This window comes from Zeugodacus cucurbitae, chromosome 2 (assembly GCF_028554725.1).
Source record: "Zeugodacus cucurbitae isolate PBARC_wt_2022May chromosome 2, idZeuCucr1.2, whole genome shotgun sequence".
In the NCBI taxonomy this organism is placed as follows: Eukaryota; Metazoa; Arthropoda; class Insecta; order Diptera; family Tephritidae; genus Zeugodacus; species Zeugodacus cucurbitae.
Window position 1 is genome coordinate 65,595,808 of NC_071667.1, and position 18,636 is coordinate 65,614,443.

Consider the following 18,636-nt stretch of genomic DNA (forward strand, 5'->3'; position numbering starts at 1 on the left):
AATAATTTTTACTAGAATTTGTAAACTTTGGTAGCATAGTAGGTGGAAATAGAAGACTACAAATATTTCTACAATCTAAAAAACAAAACAAACGCAATTATGCTTTTACTTTTCACAGAATAACATTCAAACGTTTATTGTTTATTCTGTAAGTGAATTGACATTTTTTATTTAATCTTAATAAATCTTTGGTGAACATATTAATTATAAAAAAAAAAAAAAATTACATTAAACAAAGATTGTGGCGTATGCCAATTTCCATTTCTAGGTATATAGGTGTAGGATTGTATGTATGTATGTGGTAATTGAGTTGTCATTGCAAAATGCAAAAGAAATGACAGATAAATGTATTTAAATAGTAACTTAAACGATACTTTTGAGTAGATTGTGAATGATAAGTTTTAAAATACTATAAAGCGAATAATTAAGTTAAATTAAAAATGCACATTTACACGTATGTGTGTGTTTGTAGTAGATAAGGCAATACACAAATTATTGCATTTCTCAGTAAAGTAAAATAAAATTAAATCAAAAATATTTATGTTTCGAAAAAGTAAATCATAAGTGTTCTGCTTATTTACCATTAACATTAATACATTTTTTATATAAAAATTGTAAATTTTATGCTATTTCATATGTGTGTATAAAGAACACAATAAATGTGTTACAACATTTTGTATTGTTCATAACATATAAATATACTTACTTACATAATAAAAAATGTTTCTTCTGCTTAAACTATTTAGTACATATTTTGCTATATAATAACGAAATTGTTCAATTGAAATGCTGGCTTACATTATTTACATACATACATTGTGCATATATGCAGTTTGTTGCGTTTTGCGTTTTGCTATTTTCTAGTTATGCGCTTTTTCATTTTCGTTATGTGGCATAATTTGTTTGTTTTTGAATTTTGTAAAATTTCAAAATAGTTGCACATGTAAATATGTATGTGTACTTGTATAAATAGTGGCTCTGTTTGTTGCAAATAACAAAATTTTACAATAGAATTGTGGCACTTCTGTCATATAAGTTAATAACAAAGTAATTATTATTTTTATAAAAAATTGTTGGTGTTTTTTTTTCATTTATTGTATTATTTTCTGTTATTTATTTTAATTTTCGTATTAAAAAGTGGATTTTTTTTTTTGTAAATTTGTGCTATTTAAAAAATTACATTTAAAACCCTGTTTCAACTCGACTTCGTTACTTTACGAATACTGAAATTATTCAGTACGCTTTAGTGTGTGTGGGTATTTGTGTATATTTGAAACCGTTAAATGGCTCGTGGTGGTCGTCTTACTATAACTAATTAAATCATAATTAAACTATACACATAAATACATAGACAAAAATATTAAAAGTGCACGACGAAATTAATATCAACTCATACGAGAGCACTTGGTTTGCAGCGAAGTGCTTAATAGGCATGAAATTAAATTAATCCAATAAAAGAATAAATAAAATGCGCAAAAATGAATACATATATATATATGTACATATGTATATAAATCATTTCAATCTGTGCGTTTAGTTAATTTAGGAAGACAAGTAACTAGAACTAAAGCGTATTTTTTGAAATCGAAAAATTATCAAAATCAATACAGATTCCGAAATAACTTAATATCGTTTACTATATTAGACATTACATATAAATATTGCTGCTATCAACGCTAAACGCTTTCGTTCGTTCGCACAAAATTGTGTGCCGGCGCACGCTCTCCCGCTCTCTTTACTATATACATGGTTAAGGCGCGACTCCACCCATTTTTGTATTGTTTTTTTTTTGTTTAAATTATATTTTTGGCACTTGTTTTTATTATACACACATCAATTCCATTAGTTTTGACTTGATTTTTTTTCATTTTTACTCCAGCTGTAATCACTCAATCACACGCACTCAAATAACAGTTTTCATTATGGCTTCACTTTCACAGCATTAATTACACTACTGCTTTGTCCTTTCTTCCTCTGTGTTTCACATTTAGCAGTTTGGACTACACACATAATTGCTTGTTTTCCACACCCACCCAAAATTTATGGAATGTGTTTGCTATTGCGCGAGGGCTTTGGTGGCGGTGTGGGTGGCCGCTTTTCAGTGAGCACGAAATTTTTGGCCTCCACATATTCGTAAGAACCGTTTGAAATACTGGTGTGTTGTTGTGTGGTTGTTGTGGTGACGGTGGTTAGTGTGTAGGGACTAAGCGGTGTTATTGGGAAGTCCATGCTGTAAGTAAAACTGCTAAAATCGGTTGAGTCGCGTGTTTTTGCTGGTAGTGGTGGTGGTATGAGATCCTCCTCTGATGTGGAATCTGTTGTATCTTAAAGAATAATAAAATTAAATTAAACATAATTAGTTAATAAACCGTATATTAGAGGTTATATGAAGATATAGTGAAAATTTGTAATTAATTATGTCGGGTTTAATCCAATCTTGTTCTAATATTTCTGATCTCAAATATTCATTATACTCTCGCAACATGTATCTCGCAAAGTATAATAGTTTTGTTCACATAACGATTGTTTGTGTTACCCAGAAATAAAAGAGTTAAATATGGGGTTATATATACATAAATGGTCAGGGTGACGAATTGATTTGAAATGCGGATGTCTGTTCGTGCAATCGATAACTTGAGTAAAAATTGAGATATATTAATGAAACTTGGTACACATATTCCTTGGCACCTTGGAGGCTGGTATTGAAAATGGGCGAAATTGGACCTTTGCACGCCCACAAAATGGCGAAAAACGAAAAGCTATAAAGTGTCATAACTAAGCCATAAATAAAACTACACATGTAAAATTTGGCACAAGGGATCGCACTAGGAAGAGATAAATTTAGGTAATTTTTTTTGGTTGAGTGGGCGTGACCCCGCCCCCAAATCGGTTATTTGTATATAACTCGCAAACCAATAAAGCTATATAAACCAAACTTTCTGCAGTCGTTTCTCTTACGTACCCCACCACACACCATGAAAATAGTTAAAATCGGATAATAACCACGCCCACCTCCCATACAAAAGTTATGTTGCAAATTACTGAAAGTGCGTTAAATCACTAACGGAAAACACCACAAACACTAAATTTTACAGAAGAAATGGTAGTAGGAAGCTGTACTCAGATTTAAAAAAATGGAAAATCATCGTCAACTTATGGGTAAAATACCATATCTCAGAAACTACTCAACCGATTTATATGAAATTCGGTATATACTATTTCTTTTCTTAACACCACAATGACACGGATAGAAAATGGGCGAAATCAGTTCACAACCACGCCTACTTCCTATATAACTCAATTTTGAATTCCATCTGATTCGTTCACTTTATGATATATAAAACTTTACACAAATACTGTATTTGAGCTGTGGCATCACTTGTGGAAAAATTGTCAAAATCGGACTATAACTTTTCAAGACCCCGGATATCGAACATGAACCCAGTGCCTATGGGTAATTTGTCACCAAAAATATCGGTAAATCTTTCACATATTTTAATTTAATTCACAGGGAATATTTTTTTTTCTAATAGTGTGTTTCTGTACAACTAATTTTTGAAATCGGGTCATACATTGCTCTAGCTCCCTTATAATTAGGCTTTTCAAAAATTCGATGGGCTTTATACCTTATAAATCGGTTAATGTGGTACAAATGACTAGAAGCCAAATTATGTGAGCGTATAGTCTTGGATATATTAGTTATATTTTTTAAACTGCCCACTCACCAACTGAATTCCGATTACTGCTGTCGGCTCCTGACAGCGAGTGCGCATCTATGCTGCTGAATCCTTTCATGCCGGTTGTGGGTGTAGCAATACTGGCAGGACGTGACATGCGACGTTCCTTTTCTTTCTCAGAGCGCAATGGACGCTTGGTGGTTAACTAAAGAAAAAAAACAGAATAATAAATAATATAATACAACATAATGAAATAAATAAATACCCACCTCTTGTGTCAACACTTTCGGATCCGGCGACTTAGCTGTCAAGGAAGTATTTGATGCGCTTATTATAGATGTAATTGATTCTCGTTCGGGTGTTGAGGTTATTGTTGATAACGGTTGTGTAGTATACCATTGACTATTGGCTACCGGTAAACTTAACGTTTCACGATCCAACTGTGACATATATAGTAAAACATATACGAAATTAGTTAAAAATAATGTTTGTGGCATATAAAACCACCAAGCGAGGCAACAAAATTCACAAACCTTTTTCATTGAGCGCCGTTTCTCTTTAGACTTGCTCTTTGTACTGGGCGAATGGCCGAGGCTAGGTCTGTTGATGTTGTTGAGGTACGAAAGAGAGAAAAATGGAAACGAAAAAGCGAACATTGCAGAAATAAGCAAAAAACCAAATAGGAAATCACAAAACAAAGAAATCAAGAAAAGCAAACTAATTTAGAGGAAAAACATATTAAATCAACAACAGAAACGGTGAGTAAAATATAACGAAATGAAAATTTTGAATTTAATTTGAAAATGTTAAATAAATCTACATTTATTATTTGTGGCAAATTTAAAAAAAAAAAATAAAAATAAAAGAATTTGCTTTAAATCAATCAGATTTTTAAACTAAAAATGCAGAGCATAAAGAACAAATGAGAATGGGAATTTAATTGATTAGTAAAACGTTCAATCACCCTCAATTTGATATTATCAACTATAATGGTATGTGTATTTATGTACATTCTTAAGGAAATATTATGGTGCGTGCTTGTGGTTGGATTAGTTACTCATATATCGTAAGTGTTATACAAATTAGTTGACTATCCTACTGTTACATGCAATTTTTTTATTTTTGATTTTCTTTTCTTCTGTTACCTTTGACTGAAATTAAAACTTGCGAATGTGGATTTTATCGAACTGGTTTGTGGTCGTGTCGAGGAAGTAGACTTCGACAAGCCGCTACTGCGTTTTTGGAATATAATGAATAACAACAAGGAGTATGAATATATAGCAAAATAGCGTATAAGAGTTTAGCCACACAGCTAATACTTACTCTGAAGAGCCCATGCTCGTCTCCGACAGGCGATTGTTGCCCTCGAACATGCCAGGCATGAAGGAACCGTTGCGACGCATTATAACCGACTCGCGATCCAATTTCAAGTCACAAGTCTGTGGCGAAAAATTAAAACAGGCTTTAGTAAAAGAACTTTGAAATAATATGTGTTTACTAATTTACCTTCTTGCCGTATTTACTCTCCACATTCGCCTGCATATCGGCGAAACACTGTTCCATGTGCTCTTGGAAGAGTTTCAAACTCTCGGGTGCACGGTGTTTATGTAGTGTAATGGCTAAAGTGAGATTAAGTGAGTGTTAATATACTTGTTGTTGTTTTTTATAAAAAAAAATGTATATGTACCAATCTCGAGTAGCGGTATTTGTGATGCGATGAGATCTTTCAATTCATCAACCAAATGCCGTTCATCTATGTGATCCTCCAAATAGTCGTCTGTCAAGAAAGCGTTCTCATACTTGCTGAAGCCACCCATCACCGCTGGATCAACAATGCCTGTGATTTTCATGCTCAATGTTTTTATATCCAGCGTTTCGTCGTTTCTATGCTCGATGATCAGGTCGCGTATTTCCTTATTGGTCTTCTTCATTGTTTCGATAGCCAAAGCGATGGGTGAAATCTGTTGTTGGAAGTTCAAGGAAAATTTAAATTTTAATAAGTAAAACACATTATTATTTTTGGTCTCACTTTGAATTTCTTTGTTTCCGTTACGGGGAACCAACGCAGTATGCCCGGCAGCGCAAAGCTTGTGGTCATCACGACTCGTTCCAGCCACAGATTGCGCACATCATCCGGACCTCCGCCCATGCTTTCGCAACGTCTTGAAAACTGGAACTTTTGCACATTATTCGTTGAGAAGTATTTCACGATCTCGCTCGACACCATCTTGCCCTCGAATTTGTTGCAATTCTCATTCATCACAGGCTCCACCTTATTCACCTGTATGAATTGCCCATCGGCCTGTGTTATTTCCTCGCCTGGCAACTCTAGCGTTTGCATGAGCTCGGCTTGTGGATGTTGCGCTAAAATGCGTGAGCAGAAATCGCTTAAACGCTCATAGTTCTCACCGCGGAATACGAAGGCTTTATTCTGTAAGAAGCGTGGAAAGCCCAAACCATAGAAGCAGACACGGAAATACTCCGAAGTGTGGCGGAATTCTTTCAATATTTTCTCAAAGAACTGTGACATCTTCACCAACAGTTTGGCCAATTTCAAGTAGTCATAGATTTCGTTCTCATACTCCTGCGCCAGCACTTTACACATATCAATGGCGCATTCGAACATCATACCGCGGTCAAAGTACTCGATGATCTCATAATACAGTGCCTCTTTGAGCTCGCGATGCGTGCGGCATGCCATGTGTCGGTGTGAGCGCAAGAGTGGCGACAACTCGGTATCGGTCCACTGCAGCAATTCGGTGTGCAATTTCAGCGTGAAGGCCGCCTCGGTGTAGTTGTTGAACTCCATATGCAGATCGCACAGTTTGTACACGTAACGTATGTACATCTCTTTGCGATTCACCTGCGAATAGAATTGTAAGAGCGAAAAAGTGCAAGCCATGCGATTCTCTTTGCTCTCATCCTGTATGATGCAACGATACTCGAGCAGACGTTCCATGAGTTTCGTTACCATATTCACGAATTTGGTGCCCTCTATGTTGAGCGTGTTGTGCGCCTGACACATCTCCAACAAAATGCACTGAAAGAGTTCTTTGTACTCGGCGTCGCCTTTGCCTGTAAGCGATAGGATAAACGAATGTCATTTAGCCGTTATTTATAAAAACCATCATAAATTCCGTTGTACTCACCCGCGCCAATTAGTATATCGAGCTTCTCGATCATTTCCGTTTCGAATTCGTTAAAGTTCGCTTTGTAATGCGAATTATTGCGTTTCGTATCGCCATAGCTGTTCGGCAGCATTTTCGAACTGTAATACTCGCACTGCATCATATCGAAAAATATCGGTATGGTCGCTTTGCGCAACTCCACCTCGGGTATCATGCTCATTTCGAGTATCGGCTCCACGAGTTGTGGCACAAATTTCGGTTTGTGTTCGCCCAATTGGAACCACATCTTACGTATCTCTTGCGCTGTGTCCTTGCGTATATCACGATAACGTGCGAATATGATTTGTCGTTTATTATCATTGAAATCGTTCAATTGTAACGGTGATTGTATGAGGAATGCTATGGAGCATTGGAAGAAATTCGACCAGACTTGCTTCTCGAAGGGATTGAGGAAGTGATCGATAATCACCACCGATACATGTTGCAACGAACGCAATATAACGGTATTCTGATGCATAATCATATCCATCCAATCACGTGAAAATACTGGCTTCTGATGTGGCGACACGAGCTCCTCGAAAACGAGCAATATTTCAATGATGAAGTCCTGCAGCTCAAAACGATTGTTCAAATGCTTCACGAAGGTTTCGTAATGTGCCTCATCCATGCGCTGCAATATGCCCAACATTATGGCTACCAAATTACCCACCAATTGATTTTCGCGATCGAGCGCGTGCGACGTCTTGATAATGGTGCGCAGCAAGATGAGCATTAAGTCGCGCACATCGTTGTGTGTCTTGCCGATGTCCTGGCGGTACAGCAGACGCAGTATGTTGTTCATGATGACGATACATTCGTTCACCTGTTGCGAGAGTTGAAATGGCGTAGAAAGCGATATTAATATTGAGTAACATATTTATGATTAGTAAGAAATGAAACATAACCTAACTTTAAGCGCTTTATATTTTAATTTTTTTTAACAGCTCTAATAACTGCTTGTAATACTGTTATTAAATTATCATATAATTTATTTTAAATAAATTTATTTGAAGTTGAAGTGTGTTTCATATTTGACATAACCTAAAAGACCTTATTAACCATCAACTTTTACAAAAAAACGGTACGTTTTCATAAGCTGTATTTGAAATATGTGTTTTTTATACTTCATAAATTCTCAAATCTACTTTATACATATATATTTTTAAGAATATTTTCTTTATACAATTGCAATAAAATATTTTTCTAGATAGCGAAAATTTATTTTATATTTCTAACCAAAATTTTAAATATACATCAGCATTATTAATATAATATTTTAGCATTTAAGAGAGATGAAATGTAATGATTATATTTTGGAATACAATACAGAAATCAAAAAGAAAAGTTTATATAGAATTAGAGTTGCCACCTATCGTAAAAAATAAATATGAGAAAGATATTACAAAATGTGTCCAGCTCAAGTAAGATAATAAAGAAAATAATTCGAAAAAAAATTTCGAAAATTATACAACTTGTAGCTATAGAGTTGCCACTAGTCAAGTAGATATAAATTAATATTTTACAAAACATGTGTTAAATATAAGTTTAAGAAAACTTTCCCGGTAGTTCTTTTTGGACAAATTTGAGAAAAGAGTTGCCATGTGTGAACAATTCAAACTAAGTAAAATTATAACAAAAATTTGGTGACAAAGTTTAAGCGAAAATTCGAGCGCAATTCTAACGGTTTGGAATATTATTACTTTGCAATATTTATTGTGTCTGGTGTTATAGCTATTTTTATACTCTCGCAGCAAAGTTGCTAAAAGGGTATTATAGTTTCGAAGTATTTGGTACAGAGGATTATACTAGGGTGCGGCAGATTTGGATGTTTTGGATATTTTTTACTGGGCGTCGCCCAGTTATAGCTCAAAAACCATATCTCAGAAATTGGGTATATAATATTTTCTTGACAACCTGATGACACGGATGAAAAATGGGCGAACTCGTTTTAAAACCACGAGTTCTTCACAAAAAACTCAATTTTGAATTGTATCTGATACACATGAGGAACCAATGCGACATCACTTGCGGGAAAATTGTCGTTATCGGACTATACCTTTTCAATATCCTGGATATCGAACAAGAAGAACTCAGCGCCTATGGGTAATTTTTTACCGAACATATCGGTAAATCTCTCAGATATTTTAATTTAATTCAGGGAGAATCTTTTTCTTCGAATAGTGCGTCTCTGTATCAGTAATGTTTAAAATCAAGTCATAACTTCCCCTAGATCCCAAATACCTAATTATAGGTATTTCAAATAAAAAAACTATTAATATGTGAGGTATCTTAGTAGTAAATTAAGGCAGTAGTCTGCTTTACAGGCTTCAAAAAATCGATTTTTTTGTTTTGTTTTAAATCTCTTCCAAAACTATCCAAGAATATGTCTTTAAAATTCCAGAGGCCAATTCGACATATTTTCGAAGCTAGAGCAGTTTTAGTGGCCGAGCGTCGAGCAGGTGCGAATGCTCAGGCAGACCTTTAAAGCGCGTTTTCTCGAGTGTTAGATAACGGTGACGGCGATAGCAAAAAGAATATATATATATATATATATTTGGCGTAGGAACCGCTTTAAGCGATTATAGCCGAATCCACCAGAGCGCGCCACTCATTCCTCCTTTTTGCTTTTTGGCGCCAATTGGAAACACCAAGTGAAGCCAGGTCACTTTGCACTTGGTCTTTCCACCGGAGTGGAGGTCGTCCTCTTCCGCGGCTTCCTCCAGCGGGTACTGCATCGAATACTTTCAGAGCTGGAGTGTTTTCTTCCATCCGTACAACATGACCTAGCCAGCGTAGCCGCTGTCTTTTTATTCGCTGAACTATGTCAATGTCGTCGTATAAATCGTACAGCTCATCGTTCCATCGCCTGCGGTATTCGCCGTTGCCAATGTTTAGAGGACCAAAAATCTTGCGCAAAACCTTTCTCTCGAAAACCCCAAGAGTCGTCTCATCGGATGTTGTCATCGTCCACGCTTCAGCGCCATACATCAGGACGGGAATAATGAGCGACTTATAGAGTTTGATTTTGGTTCGTCGAGAGAGGACTTTACTTTTCAATTGCCTACTCAGTCCAAAGTAGCACCTGTTGGCAAGAGTGATTCTGCGTTGGATTTCAAGGCTGACATTGTTGGTGTTGTTAATGCTGGTTCCCAGATAAACGAAATTATCTACAACTTCAAAGTTATGACTGTCAACAGTGACGTGGGAGCCAAGACGCGAGTGCGCCGACTGTTTGTTTGATGACAGGAGATATTTCGTCTTGTCCTCATTCACCACCAGACCCATACGCTTCGCTTCTTTATCTAGTCTGGAAAACGCAGAACAAACGGCGCGGTTGTTGCTTCCGATGATATCAATATCATCGGCATACGCCAGGAGCTGTACACTCTTGTAGAAGATTGTACCCTCTCTATTTAGTTCTGCAGCTCGTATTATTTTTTCCAGCAATAGATTGAAGAAGTCGCACGATAGTGAGTCACCCTGTCTGAAGCCTCGTTTGGTATCGAACGGCTCGGAGAGGTCCTTCCCGATCCTGACGGAGCTTTTGGTGTTGCTCAACGTCAGCTTACATAGCCGTATTAGTTTTGCAGGGATACCAAATTCAGACATCGCGGCATAAAGGCAGCTCCTTTTCGTGCTATCGAAGGCAGCTTTAAAATCGATAAAAAGATGGTGAGTATCGATTCTTCTCTCTCGGGTCTTTAAAAATTAAATTATCTTCTATTTGAACAAAAGTATTATTTAAACTACTTGTTTTACAACTTAAAGTAAATTTTTTTTTTCTTAACTTCGAAAAAATTTGGAATTTTATAACTTCTTCGGTATTTTTTTAGTTCATAAAGAAAATAAACTTATAAAAATTTAAAAACAAAATTGGTTCGACTGTTTCAGATGCATCGCACGACCTCCATCACCGGCACCGATTTACATGTGCAGACTCCAGGCGCTCCAGAAAAATACTTACAACTTTGAAAAAATTTCAATATTTTTTAATAATAAATATTGTTTTTTAAGCCTTAAATATAGTACACCATCGTCTTAAAATTCCGTTTACCGCAATCATTTCCTTCCCTTTCAAAAAAAATTGCTGTAAAAACGCTTTTTTTCGGCTTCTAAAGCAAAGCTGCCTTAAGTGAGCATATATTATTGGATATAGTGTACCTTGGTGGTAAAAACGAGAGAAATAGATTCAGGAATTACCTCAGCCCTCACATACTATATATGATAATTTTCGTTATTCTAATGGACTTTATTCCGAATATATGGGTCAAATTGTGTGTTATCTTAATAAAAGTATATCAATAAATAAAATAATAACAATAAAAAGAGTATAAAATGTCCTTTTCTTACTTGTTTAATCTACATACTGAATCTAACCCTACTTAACTTCAAAAACACCAGACGAGTTTAAATAACATTGGTGTGGCTGTGATCGTAATAGCTCAGTAACGAAACTATTTTTTCAAATACTGAACCTAGTTTTTAAATATTTCAAAGTATGACTGCTAGTCCATATAAGAAAAAAAATATTATAAATAATTTGAACTATTATAATATACGTTTTAAATACTTAATTAATGCTAATTTATCACCGAAAGACCTTAATCTAAAATTTCAAATAAATATTGTAATAAACTGTAATTTCTGTAATGTTATATAAAACGAGTTATGCAGTTTTCAAAGTTAAACATCACTTATTACACTTACAACTATTTAATTAAGCGCTAAAACAAGTAAGCACAGTTTAAATAAAAGGCAAAGCTGACAAAACAAGTTGAAGAAATAATAGATTTTTCATTTAATTTCAATAACTATGGATTATATATAATAAGCGGCTAAGGACAATAGTAACAAAATACTATGCGCTAGATACATACATATATATATATATAAATGTATATATAATATATAATAAAAGCATTTGGCATCGGTTACTTGATTGTTTACCATTAAAGCTGACAGTACTTGCTGCAAGTGTGTTTGAAGTTTTAAAATAAATAAAAAAAAAACTGAAAATAAACGCGCCAAGTGCCACATTTCACAGTTACGTAATATTATATAAGTGTGTTTATATGTATGTGTATACTATTTACTACTAAAGCTTAATTTCCTATTTGCCCAGGATATACATATGTATGTATGTATGTTTGCTTGTGTGGTGAAGAAAAGTGGACGAAGGCACTTACAAACACACGTACGGCTAAATTGTAATAGAAAATAAATGAAAAGTACAAACAAAGTGTTTAATGGAGTTACAATGTAAGCTTCAAACAAAAACAAAAAAAATAGAAAATAGTGAATAAATCCACACACAACCAACCCTGACACCTGCTGTGTTTGTGCGGCTGGACTTGGAACGCTTTTGTGTATGTGTTACTTAGTGTTGTTGTTGCTGTTGCTTTTGTCTATGACTTAAATGTATTACCGTGTTTTTTTTTTTTAATTTAATTCAATTTAAATTTGTTTACTGTTGTTGTTGTTGGTTTTTGTTTTTATTTATTTATTGCTTTTGTTTTGCATTTAACTGTAATTGATTGTTGATTTTTACCTTTTGTTTGGCAGTTGTTTCACGTGTGTGCAGATCGGATTTTAACTGTCCGAGGACTTTAGCTGCTTTCGAGAGATTCTTTTCTTGTTGCCATATATCAGATTTCGTGTCACCCTAGACAAGTCGATACACAAACATTTTGCAGAAAGCGAATAATACACAAAAGTGTTTCAAATATGTAGATTAACGAACGAACGAATGGTAAAAAACGTAAAACAGAAAAAAAATAGTACAGAGATGAATACAAAAAAAAAACAGAGAACAATGTACAGAATATATAGAGGAATGTGTAGTTGTGTGCATGTTTGTATGTGAGTCAGTTACTATCGAAGGATTTCGATTTGTGATTTGTTCTTTCAGTGCACCAAGTGCTAGTGTGTGTGTGCGTTAGTGACACACTTAAATGCAAATTGTAGTTTCTGCTTTGAGAAAAAATAAAACTTTTTTTGAGCTAAAAACGAAAAAATACAACAAAAAATATATTTTAAATTAGAGATATTTATGTGCGGTGAACCGTGTAAACATTCCAATGTGTGGAGGTGAGTAACGTTTTTATTGTCGCCACCAACGGTGTATGTAGTTACAATGTGATTGCAAAAAGAAAGAGCGGTAACTAGTTACTAGTAATTGAAAAAAAAATTAATAAATTGCACACAAACGAAAATGAGTATTGAAACTATAACCAAGTTTTATGTATGAATTACATGAATGTATATATCTATGAATATATGTATGTATGTATGAGTTACAAGGATGCATGTGAGAAATGAGTTTACGATTTTTGTGTATAATTTAGATTTAATGTTGTGATATATCGGTGATGGTGATGATGATGATGGTGATGGGTGATGGGTGTTGGCAAACGTGAAGACGTCTATAGATAATGTGATTTTTGCTAGAGTACACTACACTGCGTGCACAACAACTACACCAAACAACGCAGATAAAACACATAAACAAAAAAACATTTACACCCCAAATATGGATGGACTAAAATAATGGAGACTGAGAAAAAAAATATTTGTGGAAAAGAAAAAAATAGTAAGATTTTACAATCATCGAATCGGAGGTAATATTGAACTAAAAAGGTTTTCGAAATTAAAAAAATATCATGAAATTCAAAAGAAATCAAAAAACATTCTAAAGAAGAGACACTAAGTAAACTTTTTAACATATTAAAGTCATAGATTTCTAACATAAATAAAGTTTTGCAAAAGTAAAAAAAAGAATAATTCAAACTCCTTTTATATGGGCAACTTTGACTATCAGAATTCTTGGATCTATCTATAGCACTGCTTGAGCATGTACCCATTATAAGAACTTAGGTTAGGTTAGGTTTAGTGGTTGTCTGTCGACGCACCTAGGCCTTTGAGAGGCCTATTATGACATAAGAAGAACTCACTAATTCAAAACTATGCAGTTTCACCCTAAAACGTTGTAATTAAACAATAAATGCTTCAAAAATTGCATACTTTTAGGCGTGGAACCTTATTATTGAAAATTATCAACGTGAATTAAGACTTTATGAAGATTTGAGCTTAGCAACTATCAAAAGAATTTATTATAAAACAAAGAATGAACTGTTATTGTGAATTTTTCCAATCAATCATAAGGAAAAACACAAAACATTGCTATCTCAGGAAAAAATGTTTAATACTAAAAATAAACATTCTAAAAGTCGAAAGATAAATCTGGGTTCAAAGATAAAAATAATAATATCTTTCAATATCGCTTAAAGTAATTATAAAATTCCTCAGCTATTAATTTTAGACTAGCCTAAACTAAGAATATTTTCGTAGAACCTTCATTGTATACAATCAAATTGTGCAAATTGCTATTTACAGTGTTTTCCATGAAAAATTTCCCAAACATGTGAATTAACTTAGAAAATATTATAGCAATATCATTATTAACTATATATAACATTCCATTGAAGTAGAGCATCGGAGCACACATACATACATGTGTATGTATATAGCACATTTGTGAAACAACTACTAAACATTTACAAATTCTTTTTTGGTAAAAATAAATACAAATGTAAATATTTATAAACAAATCGAAAACGTGTTCTTTAAATATAATTTCAAAATTAGTGCACTCGCTAAACATGCCAATCAAAAACGCAAAATAAACTATTTGAAAAAAAAAATACAGAAATTATTTTAAAAACAGGCACAAACACGGACATAAAAACAAAAACAAAACATGCTTAAATAAATATACAAATTTCATACGACGAGCTATTAAGTTATACAGATATGCTTACTATAGTACAACACTTTACATATTAGTAAAAAAAATTATACAATTAATTTTTTAAAATGCCTGCATACATTAATTAAACTCGCAAATTTACAACATTGACGCTGTAAAGTAAACATTTCGTGATATTTCTTTGGTAATAATGAAAATGTTATATTAATATGAAATTTTTATATTGTTTTTTTCATGAATCTTAACAGTTATGCGCGAGACGTTTTAGTGACAAGTCGAAATTAAATTTCATTAAGTAAAATTTCATAATTAAATTATTTTTATAAATTAACTGATGCAAAGAAAGCAGTAAACGCATGTCATTAGTTTACTTAGATGAACGAACAGACATATTTATGTAACGGTAATGTTAAAGTTAACGGGCATTATATGTATGAAGAACACCTTACGCGAGCCAATGTTATAATTTGTATTTTGCTTTTTAGGCGAAAAGTAAGTATGGATAAATTAATTTAAACACAAATGCAAAGGAAATAACGAAACACAAATAAAATGGGAAATAAAATATGCTTGTAAATACCTCTTCTTTGCTCTCGAGCCGATCCTTGATGTGATTGCAGAATACAGGCAGTAGCACAGCGCGACAATCAGGTGAGAGGAAGAGTTTGGAATCGACAAAGTCCTTAATGCAACCCATTTTGGATTGCGTTAAGCGGCGTGGTGGGAATTGACGCAAGATGTTGACAATCACATTACTGTAAATAACGGTACATTAATTATAATAATTTTTTAATAAAATAATTTTAAACAAACCTTAGGCGCACTTCATCAAACACCGCCATCAGATCCGTGGCAATGATGTGCAAATTCTTAAGCAACGCGCCTTCGGACTTCAGCAAGTCAGTGGGGCAGGCAATCATTTTGATGAACATCTCCAGTAGTTCTAAAAAGGTGTGGTTATGTTAAATAATTCTTATAAATAAATAGCAAATTAACTCTCACCATGCAGCTTATTGGCAAAATCATCGTAATCCGAATTGCCATTGATGGCCGCGAAGAGCACACGTGAGCGTATAACGAATTTGATTACATAATGCAGATATCTGGTGGTCTTATATAGACGCTTCACCTCCACACGCTCCTCAATCTCAATGCCATCAGCTGATTTTTCCTTTGGTTCGATGGCTTCTCTGATGTTCTTTTGCAGCACATTAATTAGCTTACTGCAAATTTAGGAAAAATAATATTTTATTAAAATAAAATTTTATAAAAAAAATTAGTTTAATAAAAAAAAATTATTATTAAAATATTTAATAAAAAAAAAATTAATTAAGTAAAAAATAAAAAAATAAAAATTTTTTATTAAAACAATAAAAAAAATATTTATTTATAATATTTTTTTTTTTTTTTTGATAAAAAGTAAAATAAAAAGCGCCACCAACCTATAAGCCAGCGTCGCTGAGAAGCTCTCATTTATGTACACATCCAAAACCGTTAGGAAATGTTGATATTTCAGATCGGATACGGTTTCAATTAAGTGTATAATACTCATGAATACCAGCTGATCGTAGCGTTCGGGATCGTCATTTTCAACCTGAGGAAGGAATAGAAATTTTGAGTGTCATAAAAACAACAAAAAAACGTAAAGTCAAAGTTTTGCTTACCAAAATGTTGAATAAAGCGTCGAGTATGTCCTGCAAAAATTTCACCACTTCTTCGCCGGGCACATTCGAAAGCGCATTCAAAGACTCCTCCAGTGTTTCCTTATGCGCAGACCAGTTCAACAAGCCCAATAGACTCACTAAAAGTTGTTTGAAGGAAAATTTAAAAAAATTAAATTAAATAAATGAAATTTTAAAAATATTCATTATCAAGCCAAAAGAGGCTTAAGGACCACCCTGTAATTTTTGAAAAACAAATTTCATGATAATTACCGCTTTGTGTCAGTTTTGTGCTGCATAAATTCACGCAAATCGTGAGTTGATCCTTGGGAAATAGCGACAAACCGCCTAGGGATGGCTTGGCGCCTTGCAATTCACCAACCGTCGCAGGCAATTCCATGTAAACATTGGCATTGTTCTTGTCATACTTCTTGTGGTCCATCTTGTACACTGCCAGGTTATGTTGTCCTTGCTGTTAATATTCAGAATGAAATATAAAAAATATTTTATTATAATATATATTATGAGTTATGAGGGTATTGACTTACCAGTATTGTCGTGCCGTTGTCCTGCATTAGTTTAACATATGACAAGCCAAAGGGTTTCTCCGATTTGTCCTTTTGTTCGTTGGAGCTGCGATGCTTGAAAATGAATTTCAAATGGCACTGTTTGAATTCGTCTATGGGCACATGGATCTAAAGAAAGGAGACACATTTTAATAATATATCGAAAATTTTCACAAATATTTGCGCTCCCACCTTGAAGGTCTCCAGCCACTTGGGCTTATCGTCGTGATAGTACACCACCGACTTGTATTCGTCAATGGGTGGAAGCCCGGCGCCGATGCTCATCACACCGGGCACCACTTGCCCCTGTTCATTGCACACATACACCGTCACCTCGACATTCTTCTCCGATGTCTTCGCAATGCGCGCAAACTCACCACCACAAAGTGTCAAATACAGATCATTGCGCACATCGCCGGGCAATATCACCTCGGGGAAACCCATTTTACGCGCCAACGGCACATTTGTGTGTAGCAAACGTGGGAAATCCTCTTTAATTTGTTTAATATCACCTTGCAACACCTCAATGGTCACAGCCATTTTCGAATCGATCTTGCCAATATCTTTATTAGCGATCAATTTGCGCAGCGTGCCATCTAGCGTGTCCTTTTCGCACAGCATGAATGGCAAGTCCAGATTACCACGGAAGTCTTCTGGCTTATGTAATATGGGTGTGAGATCTTTGCAGGCGACACCGAATGGACGTCGCATTATATATTCGGTGCTATTAAATGAACCACTCGAACTGATCGAGAGTTGTGAGTGTTTCTTGCTCGATGGCGTTAACATGGCTGTGGTTATACTGGCGCGTTTCGAATCATGATCCTTCATTTCCATGGCACCAACGCGTACCGCATAGCCTACAAGATACATTTTCGGTATGCTCAGATCGGCTTTGCTGAGATCGGTGAAGAGTACACGATTATTATCGAATTGATCGATATCACGTGCTATGCCGGTGCGTGACCATTTCACCACATAATTTTCGCTTATCGGCTTATGTGTTTCGCCGTCGAATAGTGTGAAGAGCAGATCGGAGTCCTCTTGGAACTTGCACACGAACGCGTTCACATGCAGCAATATGTTGTGCGAGTATTTGTTGAGTGGGCGTGGTGAACGTTGAATTGTTTGCGGACGCTGTGGGGAGAGTGGCGTGGAATTGGTTTTAAAATGTGAGAATTTTAATACAAAAAAAATATAAATTAAAATTTAAAAAATGTCATCTAAATAATAATTCTTTTCTATTATAGAAATGAGTTGAAAATATATATAAATTTTATAAATATTGGTAATGCTAGACTTTTTAGGGAATTTTGTACAAAATAATCGAAAATTGGTCCATTCCACACAGCAAAGATTTTTTAATGACCTGATGTTCTTACTATGTGTGCCTTATGTTTTTGGGGTCGCCTAATCCGAATTACTTTTAACCCAATCAGATCAGTGTTTTGACATAACCCTAGAAAACCAATATAATGGACAGCGTTTATAAAACTTTATCGGAATCGCTTGAAATTTGTTACTAGGGGATTTTCGGGGTCGCTGGTTACGAATCCGATGTCGGTTTTAAAAAGTTCAAAATGGCAGATCCAATATGACGGATGCTAGTTTTTAAACTATTAAAAATTAATCGGAATTGCTCGTAACTCGATACTCAGGGGTTGTTGAGGACACTAATTACAAAAAATATTTAAAAAATAATATATTTTTGTGATAAATTTTCTAGTAATAAAAAAAACAATGCGAATCGATTTTTAATGTTTGAGGTTAGGGACAGTACTATAGTGGTGAAAATTAGAG

The 18,636-nt window shown here is 34.4% G+C and overlaps 1 protein-coding gene across 8 annotated transcripts in view; it reads right to left on the bottom strand.

Moving 5' to 3' along the window:
• Positions 1 to 120: 120 nt before the first annotated feature.
• The window catches only part of LOC105218959 (dedicator of cytokinesis protein 1), a 54,761-nt gene continuing 36,245 nt past the window's right edge, over positions 121 to 18,636 (bottom strand). For 3 of the 8 annotated variants that reach the window (XM_054225224.1, XM_054225223.1, XM_054225222.1), the window contains 19 exons: positions 17,029 to 17,973; positions 16,819 to 16,965; positions 16,544 to 16,742; positions 16,274 to 16,410; positions 16,052 to 16,203; positions 15,612 to 15,832; positions 15,423 to 15,552; positions 15,190 to 15,364; positions 12,393 to 12,506; positions 6,827 to 7,667; positions 5,707 to 6,752; positions 5,365 to 5,638; positions 5,184 to 5,296; positions 5,001 to 5,116; positions 4,823 to 4,909; positions 4,211 to 4,277; positions 3,947 to 4,117; positions 3,726 to 3,882; positions 121 to 2,324 (listed from right to left, as the gene is read on the bottom strand). In XM_054225224.1, coding sequence (XP_054081199.1) covers positions 2,041 to 2,324; positions 3,726 to 3,882; positions 3,947 to 4,117; positions 4,211 to 4,277; positions 4,823 to 4,909; positions 5,001 to 5,116; positions 5,184 to 5,296; positions 5,365 to 5,638; positions 5,707 to 6,752; positions 6,827 to 7,667; positions 12,393 to 12,506; positions 15,190 to 15,364; positions 15,423 to 15,552; positions 15,612 to 15,832; positions 16,052 to 16,203; positions 16,274 to 16,410; positions 16,544 to 16,742; positions 16,819 to 16,965; positions 17,029 to 17,973 — 5,376 coding nt within the window. In that variant the 3' untranslated portion in view covers positions 121 to 2,040. Of the gene's footprint in view, positions 2,325 to 3,725; positions 3,883 to 3,946; positions 4,118 to 4,210; positions 4,574 to 4,822; positions 4,910 to 5,000; positions 5,117 to 5,183; positions 5,297 to 5,364; positions 5,639 to 5,706; positions 6,753 to 6,826; positions 7,668 to 12,392; positions 12,507 to 15,189; positions 15,365 to 15,422; positions 15,553 to 15,611; positions 15,833 to 16,051; positions 16,204 to 16,273; positions 16,411 to 16,543; positions 16,743 to 16,818; positions 16,966 to 17,028; positions 17,974 to 18,636 lie in introns of those variants that run through there. The other 5 variants (XM_054225225.1, XM_054225227.1, XM_054225226.1 and 2 more) reach the window with 5 other exon arrangements.